Source organism: Pelecanus crispus, chromosome 1 (genome assembly GCF_030463565.1).
Source record: "Pelecanus crispus isolate bPelCri1 chromosome 1, bPelCri1.pri, whole genome shotgun sequence".
Classification (NCBI taxonomy): domain Eukaryota; kingdom Metazoa; phylum Chordata; class Aves; order Pelecaniformes; family Pelecanidae; genus Pelecanus; species Pelecanus crispus.
In genome coordinates this window covers 15,054,208-15,068,276 of record NC_134643.1, presented here as the reverse complement: position 1 = coordinate 15,068,276, position 14,069 = coordinate 15,054,208, and the positions used below count along the sequence as shown (strand labels likewise).

At 39.5% G+C, this 14,069-nt stretch overlaps 1 protein-coding gene across 1 annotated transcript in view; it reads left to right on the top strand.

Annotated features, from left to right (window-relative positions):
- ORC5 (origin recognition complex subunit 5) overlaps positions 1-5,746 on the top strand; it is a 78,078-nt gene extending 72,332 nt beyond the window's left edge. The window contains exons 13-14 of the mRNA XM_075712727.1: positions 1,980-2,092; positions 5,701-5,746. Of these exons, the coding sequence (XP_075568842.1) occupies positions 1,980-2,092; positions 5,701-5,746 (159 nt within the window). The remainder of the gene's footprint in view (positions 1-1,979; positions 2,093-5,700) is intronic.
- Positions 5,747-14,069: the final 8,323 nt, after the last annotated feature.

Sequence of the window (14,069 nt, the reverse complement as noted above, 5' to 3'; positions counted from 1 at the left end):
GAATATGGGTAGGCCAGTATTCCTTAACCAAACTCCAAAGACTTTGCAGAATGATGGCATCCAAACTATTGTTGTCTAATGTCATATAAAAGAAAGTTAAGCATAGGCTGCTATAAAAATTGCCTCATTCTTGGTGACCGTAATTTTTTCTGTTCTCCACAGGTAAGTGTCATTTTATTATATATTATGTCCCCTTAAAGGAAAACTTTAATAATTATTCCTACCTCCTGCAAACACTGTCACAAATTTGAAGACCAAGTTCACTTTCAGCAGAAGAGTGGGGTTATTACTGAGTTAGGATTTTTTTTTTTTATTGATACTTGTAAGAACTTGCTGCTGCTTTTTATAGCAATGTGCTTCCTTGAAAGTTTGAACTGACACCTCTTTCCCAATATATTTATTCTTCAGAAATTCCTTACTATGCTATTATCATTACACAGAGGTAGGTCATGGTTGACTTTTTTTTTTTTTTTTTGAAAAGTAGAGCTGTGTTCAGATACCAGCTCTTCATAGAATGTAACCTTGTTGCCTTGAATTGTCAGTGGCATCTATAGCAAAGTCCAGGGAAAATTTTTCTCGTTTTCTGCTTTTACTTCTTGTCATAGTTTAACCTCAGCTGGCAACTAAGCCCCACACAGCCGCTCACTCACTCCCCCCCTGGTGGGATGGGGGAGAGAATTGGAAGAGTAAAAGAGAGAAAACTCGTAGGTTGAGATAAAGACAGTTTAATAGGTAAAACAAAAGCCGTGCATGCAAGCAAAGCGAAACAAGGAATTAATTCACCACTTCCCATGGGCAAGCACGTGTTCAGCCATCTCCAGGAAAGAAGGGCTCCATCACGGGTAACGGTGACTTGGGAAGACAAAATCCATCACTCTAAACGTCCCCCCCTCCCTTCTTCTTCCCCCAGCTTTATATGCTGAGCATGATGTCATGTGGTGTGGGATATCCCTTGGGTCAGCTGGGGTCAGCTGTCCTGGCTGTGTCCCCTCCCAGCTTCTTGTGCACCCCCAGCCTGCTCGCTGGTGGGGTGGGGTGAGAGGTAGAAAAGGCCCTGACTCTGTGTAAGCGCTGCTCAGCAGTTATGAAAACACCCCTGTGTTAGCAACACTGTTTCCAGCCCAAGTCCAAAACATAGCCCCATACTAGCTACTACGAAGAAAATTAACTCTGTCCCAGCCAAAACCAGCATACCTCTTTCTTTCCCCGGGGAGCTAGGAGGAAGTAGGGAGACAGTGGAATCACCATAGCATTTTTTCCTAACTGAGACAGAACAGCCTGGTTGCACTCAATGGTGACATCCCACGACTGCGCTTTAGTGATACAACAGTCATCATTCGGAGGAATGAAGATAGTGAAAAATATGCTGGTACATTCCTGTTTTGGGTAAAGTAATTAATGGCTCTGTCAAGACACTGTATGTGTGTGTGTAGGCAAATTTCTCTCCTTTCAGGCCCTGCTCTTTTTAAGCATGCAATCTTCCAGCCCTTCCAACCTTCAAAATCTTTTTTATCTAGAGTAGAGCGATACATCCATCTGTTCAAAATGTGGTATGAGATGGCACAGGAATATCAAACTTTGAGTGTGAAAGTTCAAGAGGAGGTCTTTGGATATAAAGGAAAGAGAATCAAAGTCTCTCATGGTTGTCAGGCAGAGATTTGGAAAATGTTCAGCTCATGCCTATTATTGCTGTTCCCCACATCGCCTTTCTCTGTCTGATCACAACTCCAGGCTAACTCGATATGAAGGATGAACGATTTAGCCTATGTCTCTCACTGACTGTGCTGAAAATGTGATGGTGAAAATGTATATACGTTCCTGGGTTTGCTAGCTCCAGAACTATGTGAAAATCAATGAGCAAGTATGAGTGACTTTCCAAAGAAATACGGGAATGATGACAAATGGGAAAAAAAAATAATTAGCCACTGCCATTCATGTTAGCAAAAATTACTAACATTACTAATGTTTCTTGTTCATAGATCACCTCTCTTGTGACTCTCCAGCTGTTATCCATGGTTGACCATAATGACCAGCTTGATGGACCACGATATAAATGTACTGTATCTCTGGACTTCATCAGAGCTATTGCCCGGTGAGCCTATTAGAGATTGTTTACTGTTGTATTTGCTGACTTGAAAGAGACTTCAAAACCAGTATTTGCTCAGTCATTAGCTCTCTGCAGACCAGAACAGAAATCTATGGATGTTTACAAAGAATGAGTGAATGAGTCTTATTTATGAAAAGTGTTGAACTTGAGATCAAGTTTAGTCCAATTCTGTTTTGAAAAAAAATTTCTCTTACAGTGGCAGTATGTGTTACAGTAACATACTGTCTTTATGCTTAATAAAGGTCAGGGACTTCATGTAAAAATACTGCTCTAAAAGGTCAGTCCATTTCATTACCAAAAGGCACATTATGGTATTTGAATCTGAAATTATATTTAGTTCTTAACAGTGGTTGTCGTACATATGATATAAAAACTACATAGATTATAAGAATTCTTCCACATAGTCTATCTTGTGTGATCTGTAGTTGATACAAGCTAATTCAATAAATGAATATAGGTACCGCAGTGGCTCTGTTCATTCAGAGCCTTCAGTTTTGGACTCTGAGAACAGTTCCAGATCCATCAGGAGACATGATGATAAATTACAGACAAATGCATGCAGTGCATAGGCAACAATCAAGCGTATGTCTCTTTTTTATGAAATGCCAACAACATTACCTCACACCTGTTGCTGCAGCTAGCTTATTAGCAGGTCTTGGATAAACAGTCTATAGTCAGAACAGAGCCCAGAAATGACATGTAGTGAAAAGGAAGAGAAACGTTCTCAAGGCCAACTCTTCTTTTTAATGTGGGACTTCAGAGGAACATGTGGTGTAGACTGTATCCCATAACCTCAGTGCACATGTTGCTCTCCTGAGATATTAAATGTCCAGTTGCCTTGTCAGTAAACCCCACAGACACGCTAATTTCAATTTGCAGTTGGACAGGCCATAGAATGAAACTTCATCTGTTTCAGGCCTGGCTGGACCACACTGCCAGGATCTCCACAGCTTTGTTATGTCAGTTTGCTGTTCCTAGCAATAAAGTCACTTGTGAATGATGCCCTGAAAAAGCTCCCACTGGTACCAAGTACAGCGGACCATCTGCTCAGCAACATGGAGCCTTGTGTGTACAGACATCCCCAAGCTCTTGTCTCTGTTCTAACTCTTACAGTGAATACAGAGACCAGTTCATAAACTCTGTACTGACTATGAAGGCCCTTGAATTAAGATACTTGAAATGACGGCCCTGTCCTTGCAATAACATCATCAGAAATTTTATTGACTCCATTAAAGTTGCCAGAAACTAGAGATTTTCCAAACAGGACCAAAACTTGTGCTACGCAGCTCATGCTTACCAGAGAAAGTAGTCATCAGAGATGCTGCCACTTCAAACCTCAGTGCACGATATAGTGCTTTGGCTTGGCCTTCCTGTAGGTCAGATGTGTGTGTATATATATATCTCCTGACTGACTTTTCCTACATGTTATGAGGAAGAAAGCAATTCTTTTTTTCCTCCAAGTAGTTTGGAAGTGTTTATATGGTGTATAGATAGGGCCATTTAAATGACCTGACATTTAAGGTTGGCCTGTTCTTCTTTCTTCTGTTCTCCTTTTTGTTTTTCCTTGCTTTGTTCCTTTGTTACACTACTTTTATTAAGTATCTTTTCCAACTCACAGTCTTTGTTAAATCTTTAAGGAGGACAATCCATAGATAAGATAGACAGTTTCATGAACCCAAGATAAATGCATTTCCCCAGTGTCTTGATGGGACTAGCTACAGGGTGAAGGCATGATCTTCTGTACTTTAAGAAAAATCAGTTGCTAGCTGTGCTATAATCTTGCAGCTGCCTGTAGTTTTTAACCACACATGGGAAGGTTATATTTATTGCAGAGAAGGAACTACTTTGCCATTTCAACCAAATAAACTTCAAGTAAGCAGCCCATCTCCTGATTCTTTTTTCTGTTACTGTAATACTACTAAAATAAGTTTGTTAGTCATTAAAATCCTCAGATACCTCAGCCTTGTTACCATCTCAGCCTTGCTACTTAGCATATTTCCTAATGGAAGGCTGAAGAGTGCAAAGAGCAGGACAGAAAATGATGCTCTCTCCCACCCCCATTCAAGCTGTTCAGATTGTAATTCAATTTGCCTTCATTTTTTAAGCAAAAGTGAAGTTTGCATTTTTTTAAAAAATAAAAGCCACCTGTTTTTGGAAAAGAGTAGAAAACTTGTGTCTCTTCTTGGTTTTTACTGTGATAACTGTTGGCCATGCACAGTCTCTCTGTTTAATACCACAACACCTCATGTCTGTCTCTATTCCATTGCATATATTCAGTCTTTGCAGAGATACTCCCATGCTTTTTACCAGGTTGTATTTACACATTTGGCTGAAGGTAAGATTAGACATTTCTGTGTTGGAAATTTTTTATTTCTGTCTTAAGAATTTCAGACCGAAGTTCATAGATTTTCTGTAGCAGAAATAGGGATCTCTTAACATTTGTTGAATGTAATGAATCTTTTTTTATAGTCTCTGAGAATCCAGTTGTTATGACAGGACAGTTGTGTTTAATTTAGTTGATAAGGTCAGCATTTGTTAAGAGTGTGATTTTGTTTCTGTGTAACTAAAGCACTTTTCTTGAGTGACACAATGTCATGTGAGTCTTACAGTGGCCGTTAATTCTTTAATTTTGTCACTGGATTATTAAGTAGACTCAAACACAGTATTTCTTTTTATGTATCTTGGGGATTTCTGAACTCTTTCTCTGCCCAGTATGATGTTTTATAAAAACTTTTTGAAAAGTGAGTTACAGAATGATGCGTGAACAGAGAATATTAAATGATTGTAGTCCAACAAATAAGACATTCAGCCAGTTAATCTCACTTAGCATTGTGAGCGGTTATTTTTGCATCACTGAATACTTTTTAAAAAAACTTTTAATTTTATACTTGTCATTATATGCAGTAATTTGTGTTATTTATTCAAACAGTAAACCCCAAAGTCTGAGTGTTAGATTGTATAGCAGAATGAGTTTAGAGACAAAAAAAAATAATTATATGTTTTATTCTACTGCTGTTTCATTCTGCCTGCCATTAAAGTACAAAAGTATACATTAAAATCTTCTATCCCATTGAGTGGCATTCTTGGATTTTTCAAATTTAGCTATGAACATGGGTCAACTAGTGTCAAGACTGAAAGAACGCAGACTGCAAATGAGTACAGATGAAGGAGTTACGTAGTACATGCTAAAACAGGTGGTTTGGAAGATGAACAAAGCATTCAATAGCATAAAAGATTCCTGCTTTGCATCACCCGCTAGAGTATCACATTTACCGCATGAAAATATAATCTTATTAACTTTGATATATTTTTAATGCTTAATGATTGAAATAAGAATCTTCCATTTTTTTGCTAGAAAGCTGCTTTATTTCTTTTTTAGAATCTTACGAAGTTTAAATAATCAGAAAACAGGTACTGTAAATAACACTAGAAGTGCAAAAATTCATTCATCTTTAATTGCATTTCTTTTGGACATATTGCTTGTTTTTGACTGTGCAGAATGTCCCACATGTGCTGTCTCCAAACCAAACAGGTTAAAGTCTTAGCACTGTTAAGATGATTGCTCTAATATATTTTTGTGTTTTTGTTTATAGGACTGTGAACTTCGACATAATAAAGTACTTGTACGATTTCTTGTGAAAACAAGCTTCACAGCCATATGGACACTGTGACAATGACTAAGGCAAGCTGTGTTCATCTCTCTACTTAGCTGGCCAAAAAGAAGAGTATTTTGGCTCTTTTGGATTTGTCCAAACAGGTGCTGGCCCAGCATGGAACCTGATGAAAATACTCTGATTGGTCTGGGTGGATCTGAGCAGAGGACTATTTACCAGGGACCCTGGAGTATTTGGAAGCAATGTGTTAATTATAAACAGCAGGGTTTGAGCACAATCTGTTCTACTCTTAATGATGCTATCTTAACACTGAAATTGCCTGAAACCCATTTACTTAGGACTGCATTTTGCTCTATGAACTCTCCCCAGTGCTTTGAACATGGCAGCAGCCCTTGTTTGTATGCCCAGTCTTTTCACTTCCTCTCCACAGGAATCTTTGCAATTGCCTGCCAAAGCAGCTTTTCCTGAGGCCACCATTTTAGGAGAGCGGAGTAGCAAAATATAATAAACATAAGAACATATTTAAAATCAAGCTGGTATAAATTCTTCTTTCTCTTCAGCCGTATGTAGGCAGACTGTTAACACTGTTATGTGGAGATCACGATGATAGGAAACTCCTAGACTATACTGTCTTTTTTTCAGACCATTCATAAATGTTGACTATGAATCTGTTTTTACAAAGCTTTAGTTTAAAAAATCATTGATTCTTAAAGTTCTACCCTGATGGCTAACTTGAAAGGTTTTATTTTTGTTTAAACATTTTCTAGTCCTTTTATGCTCATCCAGTTATATTCATTATAATGCTATTTGGAATGAACGTACATTAAGATACACACTGTGTAATGGCTTTTGTAACAGTATCTGTCCTGTAGAGGATGGCACGGCGGCCTTTCCATTCAGAAAGGGAGAAATTCAACAGGTGACAGAGTATTCCTGCAGCAGTTTCCCAAAAGAGGCAGAATAGTGAATAATCAATGTGGTGTTATAACATAAAACTTTAGCTTTGGAAATACATGATGGAATACACTACAATTACATTTGTCTCCAGTTTACAAGTAGAGGATTCCCAACTGCCGCTACCTTTATGGGGTATTAAAATCCTCTGGTCCAGTTCGACATTATTGTCTGCATGAATCTGAAGATTTCTGTCACCCTCGTGAAAACTCTAGATCCTGTTACTCAGATGTTTTACTCCTGAATGCTGGCCTTTGACTGTTTGACAGTACGAGACCATGCCATGTCCTACATTGACCATTATGTTTTTTTCCAGGGAAGAATCATCATTCTTTCCCCTCCTTGCTCTGGTATTGGAGATGGTCAAATACCCTGAACATGTGTAGCTTTTTCTTTTTTTTTCCTCTTTTTTTTTCCCCCCAGCTGTGGGTGTGTAGCCAGGCTTCTGGATGCAGACCCAAATGAATGCGTTCCAGGTGAATCTAAGCAACAAAAACCTCTTTCTGGCCAAGCTGTCGCTTCCCCCCTCAGGAGAGTGTGAAAGGGCAGCAATGAGTCATCTCCGTGATCACTTTTCCTTCCTACCGCTGAGCTGAATCAAACCCTGCACCTGTCCATGAGGTGGCAACGTTTGTCATGCTTACTGAAGTGCTTGGATGCAAATACATGACCTGTTTCAAAATGTTTACTACCTGCTTTTGTTTTTACTAATAAAAATGTACGTAAGTTGAATTTGGAGCTAAACTTTACAGCATCTTCCCTTTTTGGAGCTAACACTGGGCTGAGCTTAGCTCTTGTGAATCTCATGTATGACTACCTAGGGCCGAAAGTTGGAGAAGAAAGAAGGTTTGAGGTGTTCATACGTAAACTAGTCCGTGTAGAGCAACAGCAATACATCATAGGTTTTTGTGACATCTGATCTGGATTAGAATTTAATATATGAAACATGATGGGACTGATACTAATTTATTAAGTGCTACAACTCTTGAGTCACAAAATTTCCAAAACTCTGCAGCCAACCTTGTTTACAGCTTTCAGCAAAGTGGGGCAGGCAGTACTGCTGGGGAGGGACAATGCCAGCTTGTGAAGCTCCTGCTTAGTGGTAGTCAGGATGGCTGAAAACCTTAGCACCTACCAAGCACAAGGAAGAAGCTCTGCTTTGGGAAGCTTTACTACCAACAGCAAGTTGTGAGTAATACCACACTTCCACTCAACCTTCATGAAAATATCACAAATACTCAAAAATAGTTCCAGATATACACATCAAGAGAATACAAGGAGAACACAGAAGACAGCTTTACAGGTAGCCCTGCATGAGTATATGGATGCACAATAAATTTGATCATGTTAGAGACATTTTCAGGCAACATTTATGTCTGGTTTCCTATGGGAAAGAAATGAATAGGATTGTTACCAGTTGGCTTTGTAAACAGCCATTTCAGGAATATTTCTAATGCTGCTTATGATGGGGGCTGATGAGAGATGAGAGGCAGATTCAAAGGTTTCAAAGAGAAAAAGAAGGAAGCATAATGGTCTTTTGCTCTAGGTAATAGCAAATTGGCCCACGCTCAGGATTGTATGGTTAAATTAATTCTAGAATCTTGTTTTTCAACAGTATGGATCCATAAACACATGTGATTACTTGTAACAGTACTTAATGAAATACACCGTATTCCTTGTTTTAATGTTAAAGTTCAGTTGGTTATTAGAAATGAGCTCATAAATACGGATAAATTATTTTCTTTTCAGTGTTGCCATAGCTTTTCTAGAAAGAGATCAAGACCTGAGCCAGTTCAAGACTTATTTGCCTATAGCTGCTAGACAGGCAATATAGATGGAGAGGACTAAATATGCCATATTTCAGAACTGGTGTTTAGTATATAGAATCATAGAATGCTTTAGGTTGGAAGGGACCTTGAGAGATCATCGAGCCCAACCCCCCTGCAGTAAGCAGGGATTGAACCTGTGAACTTGGTGTTATTAGCACCATGCTCTAACCAACTGAGCTAACCCGGCTGGTCATATCTTGACAATGTTTGAATGAGGAACAAAATTAGTCATGTAAGTTCTGGTTTAGGTTGCAGCTGAAAAAACATCCCTTTTGCACTGTGTCAAATGTGCTCCCTTGGTTGGCCCGCCTTTTCAGTAACCCAGTCACTCCCACATAGCAGACCAGACCCTCAAAACTACCAAGCCCCAAATTTGGAGCACAAAATATAGAAGACATGAAATAAGGGTCTTAGAAAATAAGCACGGACAAAATTTGGTGTTGCTGGTATTTTTTTCAGTGTAATTTCTTAGCTGAAATTACACTAGCCTGATCATTTCTGGTGTAAATCCAAAGGATGAGGACACAAATTTTTGTGGAATGTAGTTAATTTGAATGAAATGAGGTTGACTGAAGAAGGAGTAGTTACTGAGGATCCATTAGACAGAACCACTGTCCTTACATTGAATGCACTTTTGTGACCTTTTTGAAAGACTCCTATCAGTGATACAAAATTTAAAGCTGAATCAGCAGAGTATGAGAATGAACAAGGTGACTGAAGTGCGGATGATTGATGTAGGCTATAACTACGCTGATGATGAATAGTAGGATTTATTCTGACAAACCAGAAATATTTCTATATATCCATGTCAATGAGTTTATAAATTACTGCTGAGTTTCTTACTGGGTACCCTAGAAATACTCTGTTCTGACCCCCTGTTTTTGCGGATGAGGTCTGGCCTCCTTTAGCCTCCCCAGGGCCAGAATTTCACCCCTTCTGCAGGTGGTTTTAAGAACTGTGCAGAGCAAGACAGTTCAACTAATCAGAAATCCCTCAGTACTGTAGTGCAGCAGTATGTATTTAAAAAATAACAGAGAATTTTTTCCTAATTCCTGAGTCACAAAGCGTTATAATACTGTAAAAATTACAGACTTATAGTGCCCGTCTTCAGTGGCTGATCCAAACATCAAGAGCTGGAGCTGGGGCTTGTTCTTACAAGAGGAAAGTAATGGAGAAAGAAATGCAGCTAACATAGAGTTGCAAAGAAATTAGTGCTCTTGAATAGCTCTGACTTCATTAACAGCTGCATTTTCATACATGTAACATGGAGATTTTCTTTTTTAAAAAGGTTTGCAAGGGTGCATCTACATGTAATACAGGAGATTTATTCGGTTTTGACAGTCATTTACCTTACTCTGGTTCTCCCAGAACCTGCCACTTCTGCAATAATAATCCCCCTATCTATTTGGTCTGGTTTTGTGTGAGTTAAAGAAGTATATTGATTATTTGAGCACTTTCTAAGTTTTGGTGCTTCTATACACCATGAGAATGCATCATTTACCATTGGTTAAATTTTTCCAGTATCCACTGAGTAGTTTTGCCAAGACCATTCAGGTGCTATGTACTCCCCTCATAACTGGAACAGCCAGCCATGCCAGGAGAATAGTGTGAAGGACAGGATTCCCGGCAGGAATGTAGGAGATATTACATGTCTGTGTCCTGTGAGCAAAATGTATGCAGCTGAGTATCCCAGGATTAGATATTCCTTCTGCACTTGTGTTGGCAGAAATGGCAGGGAAGAGTGAGAAACAGTAGGTTCCTAAGGGTTGCCTGGAGGCCGGCATACTACGTGTTTTAGTCAGCCTAGACAATTTTGAAACAGATTTACTTCATCCATGAGTAAATGCTACCTGAAGTGACGGTAAATTCTCCAGTTTTGTCAATGACAGAACAGCATAACTTAAAAAAGAGCCTTATCATTGCTAGTAAATATGCATTGGGATAAAGATACAACTTGATTAGCAAGTCTAATCGTACACAATACCAAATTTTTATGTGTTTGTAGATATTGGAATGGCTCCACTAGAATATTGGATGGAAGATTAATAGCAAAAACTGCATGTTTTTTATCTCAACTTCCATGTGATGTCTTTTACCCTGAACAGGCAGATTCATATAAACTGTACAAAACTCCAATAGAGGTAAACATGGAGTAATCTCAGTTTTACTTTTTGGGGATTTTTGTGTGTGCGTATTAAGACCATTTAAAAATAAATCTGAAAACAATACAGAAATAGTTTGTGTATGCCAGCAGAGTTGATGTCACAGAAGTGCAACCCTTATCATGAGGACAGCCTAAAAAAACTTTACATGGGGATGTCTTTAAAAAGCAACAGCTCAATGGCAGTGTCTATGCTAGAACAGAAAGTTGAAAAACATCATACTGCTTTTTATTTGACATTAGCAGTGCACTGGCCATATATTTGAACATATATTTGAATAATCATGCATCTAAAAATATCTTAATTAATTAATAAGCTTCTAATATCAAGAAGCTTAGAAGTACGGTATTAAAGTAAGACCAAGGCTGTTTGTCAAGCAGCCTGTGACCATCGTTGTTTCTGTGCTGTTTAAGTTGAACAAGTGAATGACTATCTGTAAGCAAGGTGGTCTTGGAGTGAGAAGATGATGTACAAAGTTACCACAGGTGGACTTAATGTTTGAAGTGTCGTAGTGTATTGTACTTAGAGCGCCTCCTCTACCAGTGACCGATACCCATTTTTTCCCTAGAACTGAGCAAGGGAAGAGCTTTCTTAGAGCTGCACAGAGGGACCAAGGGAAGAGCAGAACAAAGAAATGGACGCTCCACAGCAGCAGAAGTATCCCTAACTCTTCCTCTCGCTTGGTTCAAACACTGGTTTTGAACAGACGGGTACGTCATTTGGTTACAAATCATTACCACCGGTGTTGCAGTTGCCAAAAAGGATTTGTCACACAGCTCTTCCAAGGGAGTTACCACCACCAGACAGCAAAGTACTGAAAGAAAATACACATTCATTGCCTACTGTTTGGGTACAGCTGTGTGGCTCTGGTATGGAAAGGGGCTAGCCTTTCCTTTGAGATGAAGCTGGGATGAACTTTGCTCTTTTGACGCATTTGATGTTTTGAAGTATCCAGAACTCTACAAGACTTCTGTATTCCCTTCTTTTTATTCTTGTACCCTCCTGCTACAATTCTACATATATTTTGAAATGGCTCCTGCAGAGAGGTACTCTATGAGCACAGCCAGCTCCTGGGATTTACATCTCGGAAGGGATCTCCCACGAGCTAGCAGAGCAGGAAGGCTGCTGTGGGTTGCCTGTCGCCCCCTTGGTGTGCATTGCTCAAGTAACCTGTTACCACATTCTGCCTTCTGTCCTGCCAGCACTTGTTTGGATAGTCGGGGGGGGGTCTGTTGGGTCCTTGAGGGCAGGTGTTCAGCTTCAGCAAGGTTCTTTTCCAAATCCTGGTTAAATATGTTGGACCGTGAATGCTGTATAGCCAGTCATCTTGTTCTTGGTGTTTGTTTTTCATGTTTGTTTTTCATATTTGTTTGATTTTGATGAAATGCTGATGAAAAGCCGGTGTTGGTGACAGACCTGGTGTAGTAGATGTGATTTTTCATAAGCAGCACAGCAAAGGTGCAGTTTTGCCTAAATTCATTCAGCACATATGTTCTGTTTTCCTAGCACATACAGGTTTTCTACAGAATAGGATTTCTAATATGCAAATACTTTCCTTTCTGCGTTCAGTTCTTGCTCAGGGAAATTTTTGTTGCTTGTTATTTCATGTACTTTGTTCAGATATTTGAGTTCAGAAGAATAAAGTAGGACCGGTAGGGCTGGGAAATAGCAGGCTTTTCTGAAGCCCATGCGTTGGTAGTGCAGCAGCTGAGTGCTTTCTCTGTCTTCACGTAGGTAATGAGGACTTCCACACAGGTACCTCTTAAATCCTGGGAGTCAGAGAATAGTTGGAAAGAGAGAATAGCAAAGAGTAAGCTACGTAACCTCTCATTAAGACATCCTTGCCAGATGAGGCAGCACGGTTCTACAAAATTCAGCAAAAGAAGAAAGTACCCAAGAGACAGTGAGGGAGAGGGAAGTTGTTTACCACTCTGGTGGCAAAAGCCTTGATTATATTCTTGCTGTTTTCCTTGTTTCTCTCTAGTGGAAGAGTTTTTACAGTATTTATGATGGTGCTGTTTGTCCCTCTTCCCCATTTCCATCAGTACAATTGCAGCTCCTGTTTTTTCTTCCTACCCCATTGCACCCGGTGCACTGAAAGTTCCCACCTGTGCCAGTAATTTGTGTGGGGAAGCAAGTGCCCTGTGGTGTCTGTGGCACTGCCCTGGACACCAGCCCAGGTGTAGGCGTCCCAGAACAACTCTGCTGGCTAACCTCAACAGCAGAGAGAGGTTGTTTCACCTTGCAGGTTGTAGGGTCTTCAGCAGCAACCCTGAAAAAGAAAGATGTGATGTGAATGAGCAAGTATCTGTAAGGACGGCAAATGATGTTACTCGCATGCAATTACAGCAGTTCCTGAATTCCAACTGCATGGATGAATACCCATCCCATTTTTTCACAGTTATGTTTTCTGTGCTGTTTTTTATTATTCCTTAAGGATGCAAATCATTAGAAACAACAAATAGCTGGGAGTCCTGCTCGAACTTCTGAGAGCAGCATCATGTTGAGACTTGGGAATTTCAGGGAGAATGAGAAGAACAACCAAAGACAAGTACACGGTTTCTCCACTGATGTAAACAAAACTGTGGCTCCCGGGGAGGGGAGCTTCCTCTCCTATCAACACAGGCTCTTTCGCTTGACTTAGCCTGGGTTTGGGGCATGTGCAGTAACCTTAAATAGCTTCTTCAATGCCGCCCTTCACTTCAGGCAAGATAGAACGTATCTGGAGCTATCATTAGGGACATGTTTATGTATCCTGAGTGTGTTGTTTTCTAATGGCTTAGAAGCCTTTAAACAAAATCTCCTCTAATTTCAAGAGTGGGTTTTTTTGGTGGATTATAGAAAAAGTAAATACGATGTTTGTGCAAAAATTGTCACAGTACTTTCTGCAAAGTTTTGTCCTCAGCAATACCTCTGTTACTCACCATCCACATTTAAAATAAAAGCAGACTGGGTCTGGGGATATTTGTTTTTATTGTGTGCATAACCTGGCTCTAGACTTGGTTCCACTTTTCCTTTTGCTCCACCCGACCTAATCTTAAATACCTCCTCCAAAGCACAAAACTTTTCATTGAACAATTACATTTTTTATGTCAACATCACAAGAGAAAACATTGGCTTTAGTTTTCACTGATATAATTAACCAGACTTTGCTAAAATTCCTTTACCCTCAAAATAGAAACTAGTATTGCAGACATACTCAATATAGAAAAAGTGAACTGAAACTGTTAATCTTCGGCAAAATTCTGAGTAGCTAGAGTTTTTATCATGAAAAAAAACAAATCTTCATTGTAGTCACTGGTACTCATGCCAACAATAACTCTGAATAGCAAGTATTTTAAACTAGCTGTTCCCTGAGTATCTAAGTACTCTCCTGTACAGTTATAAATACTTTTGGTGGTAG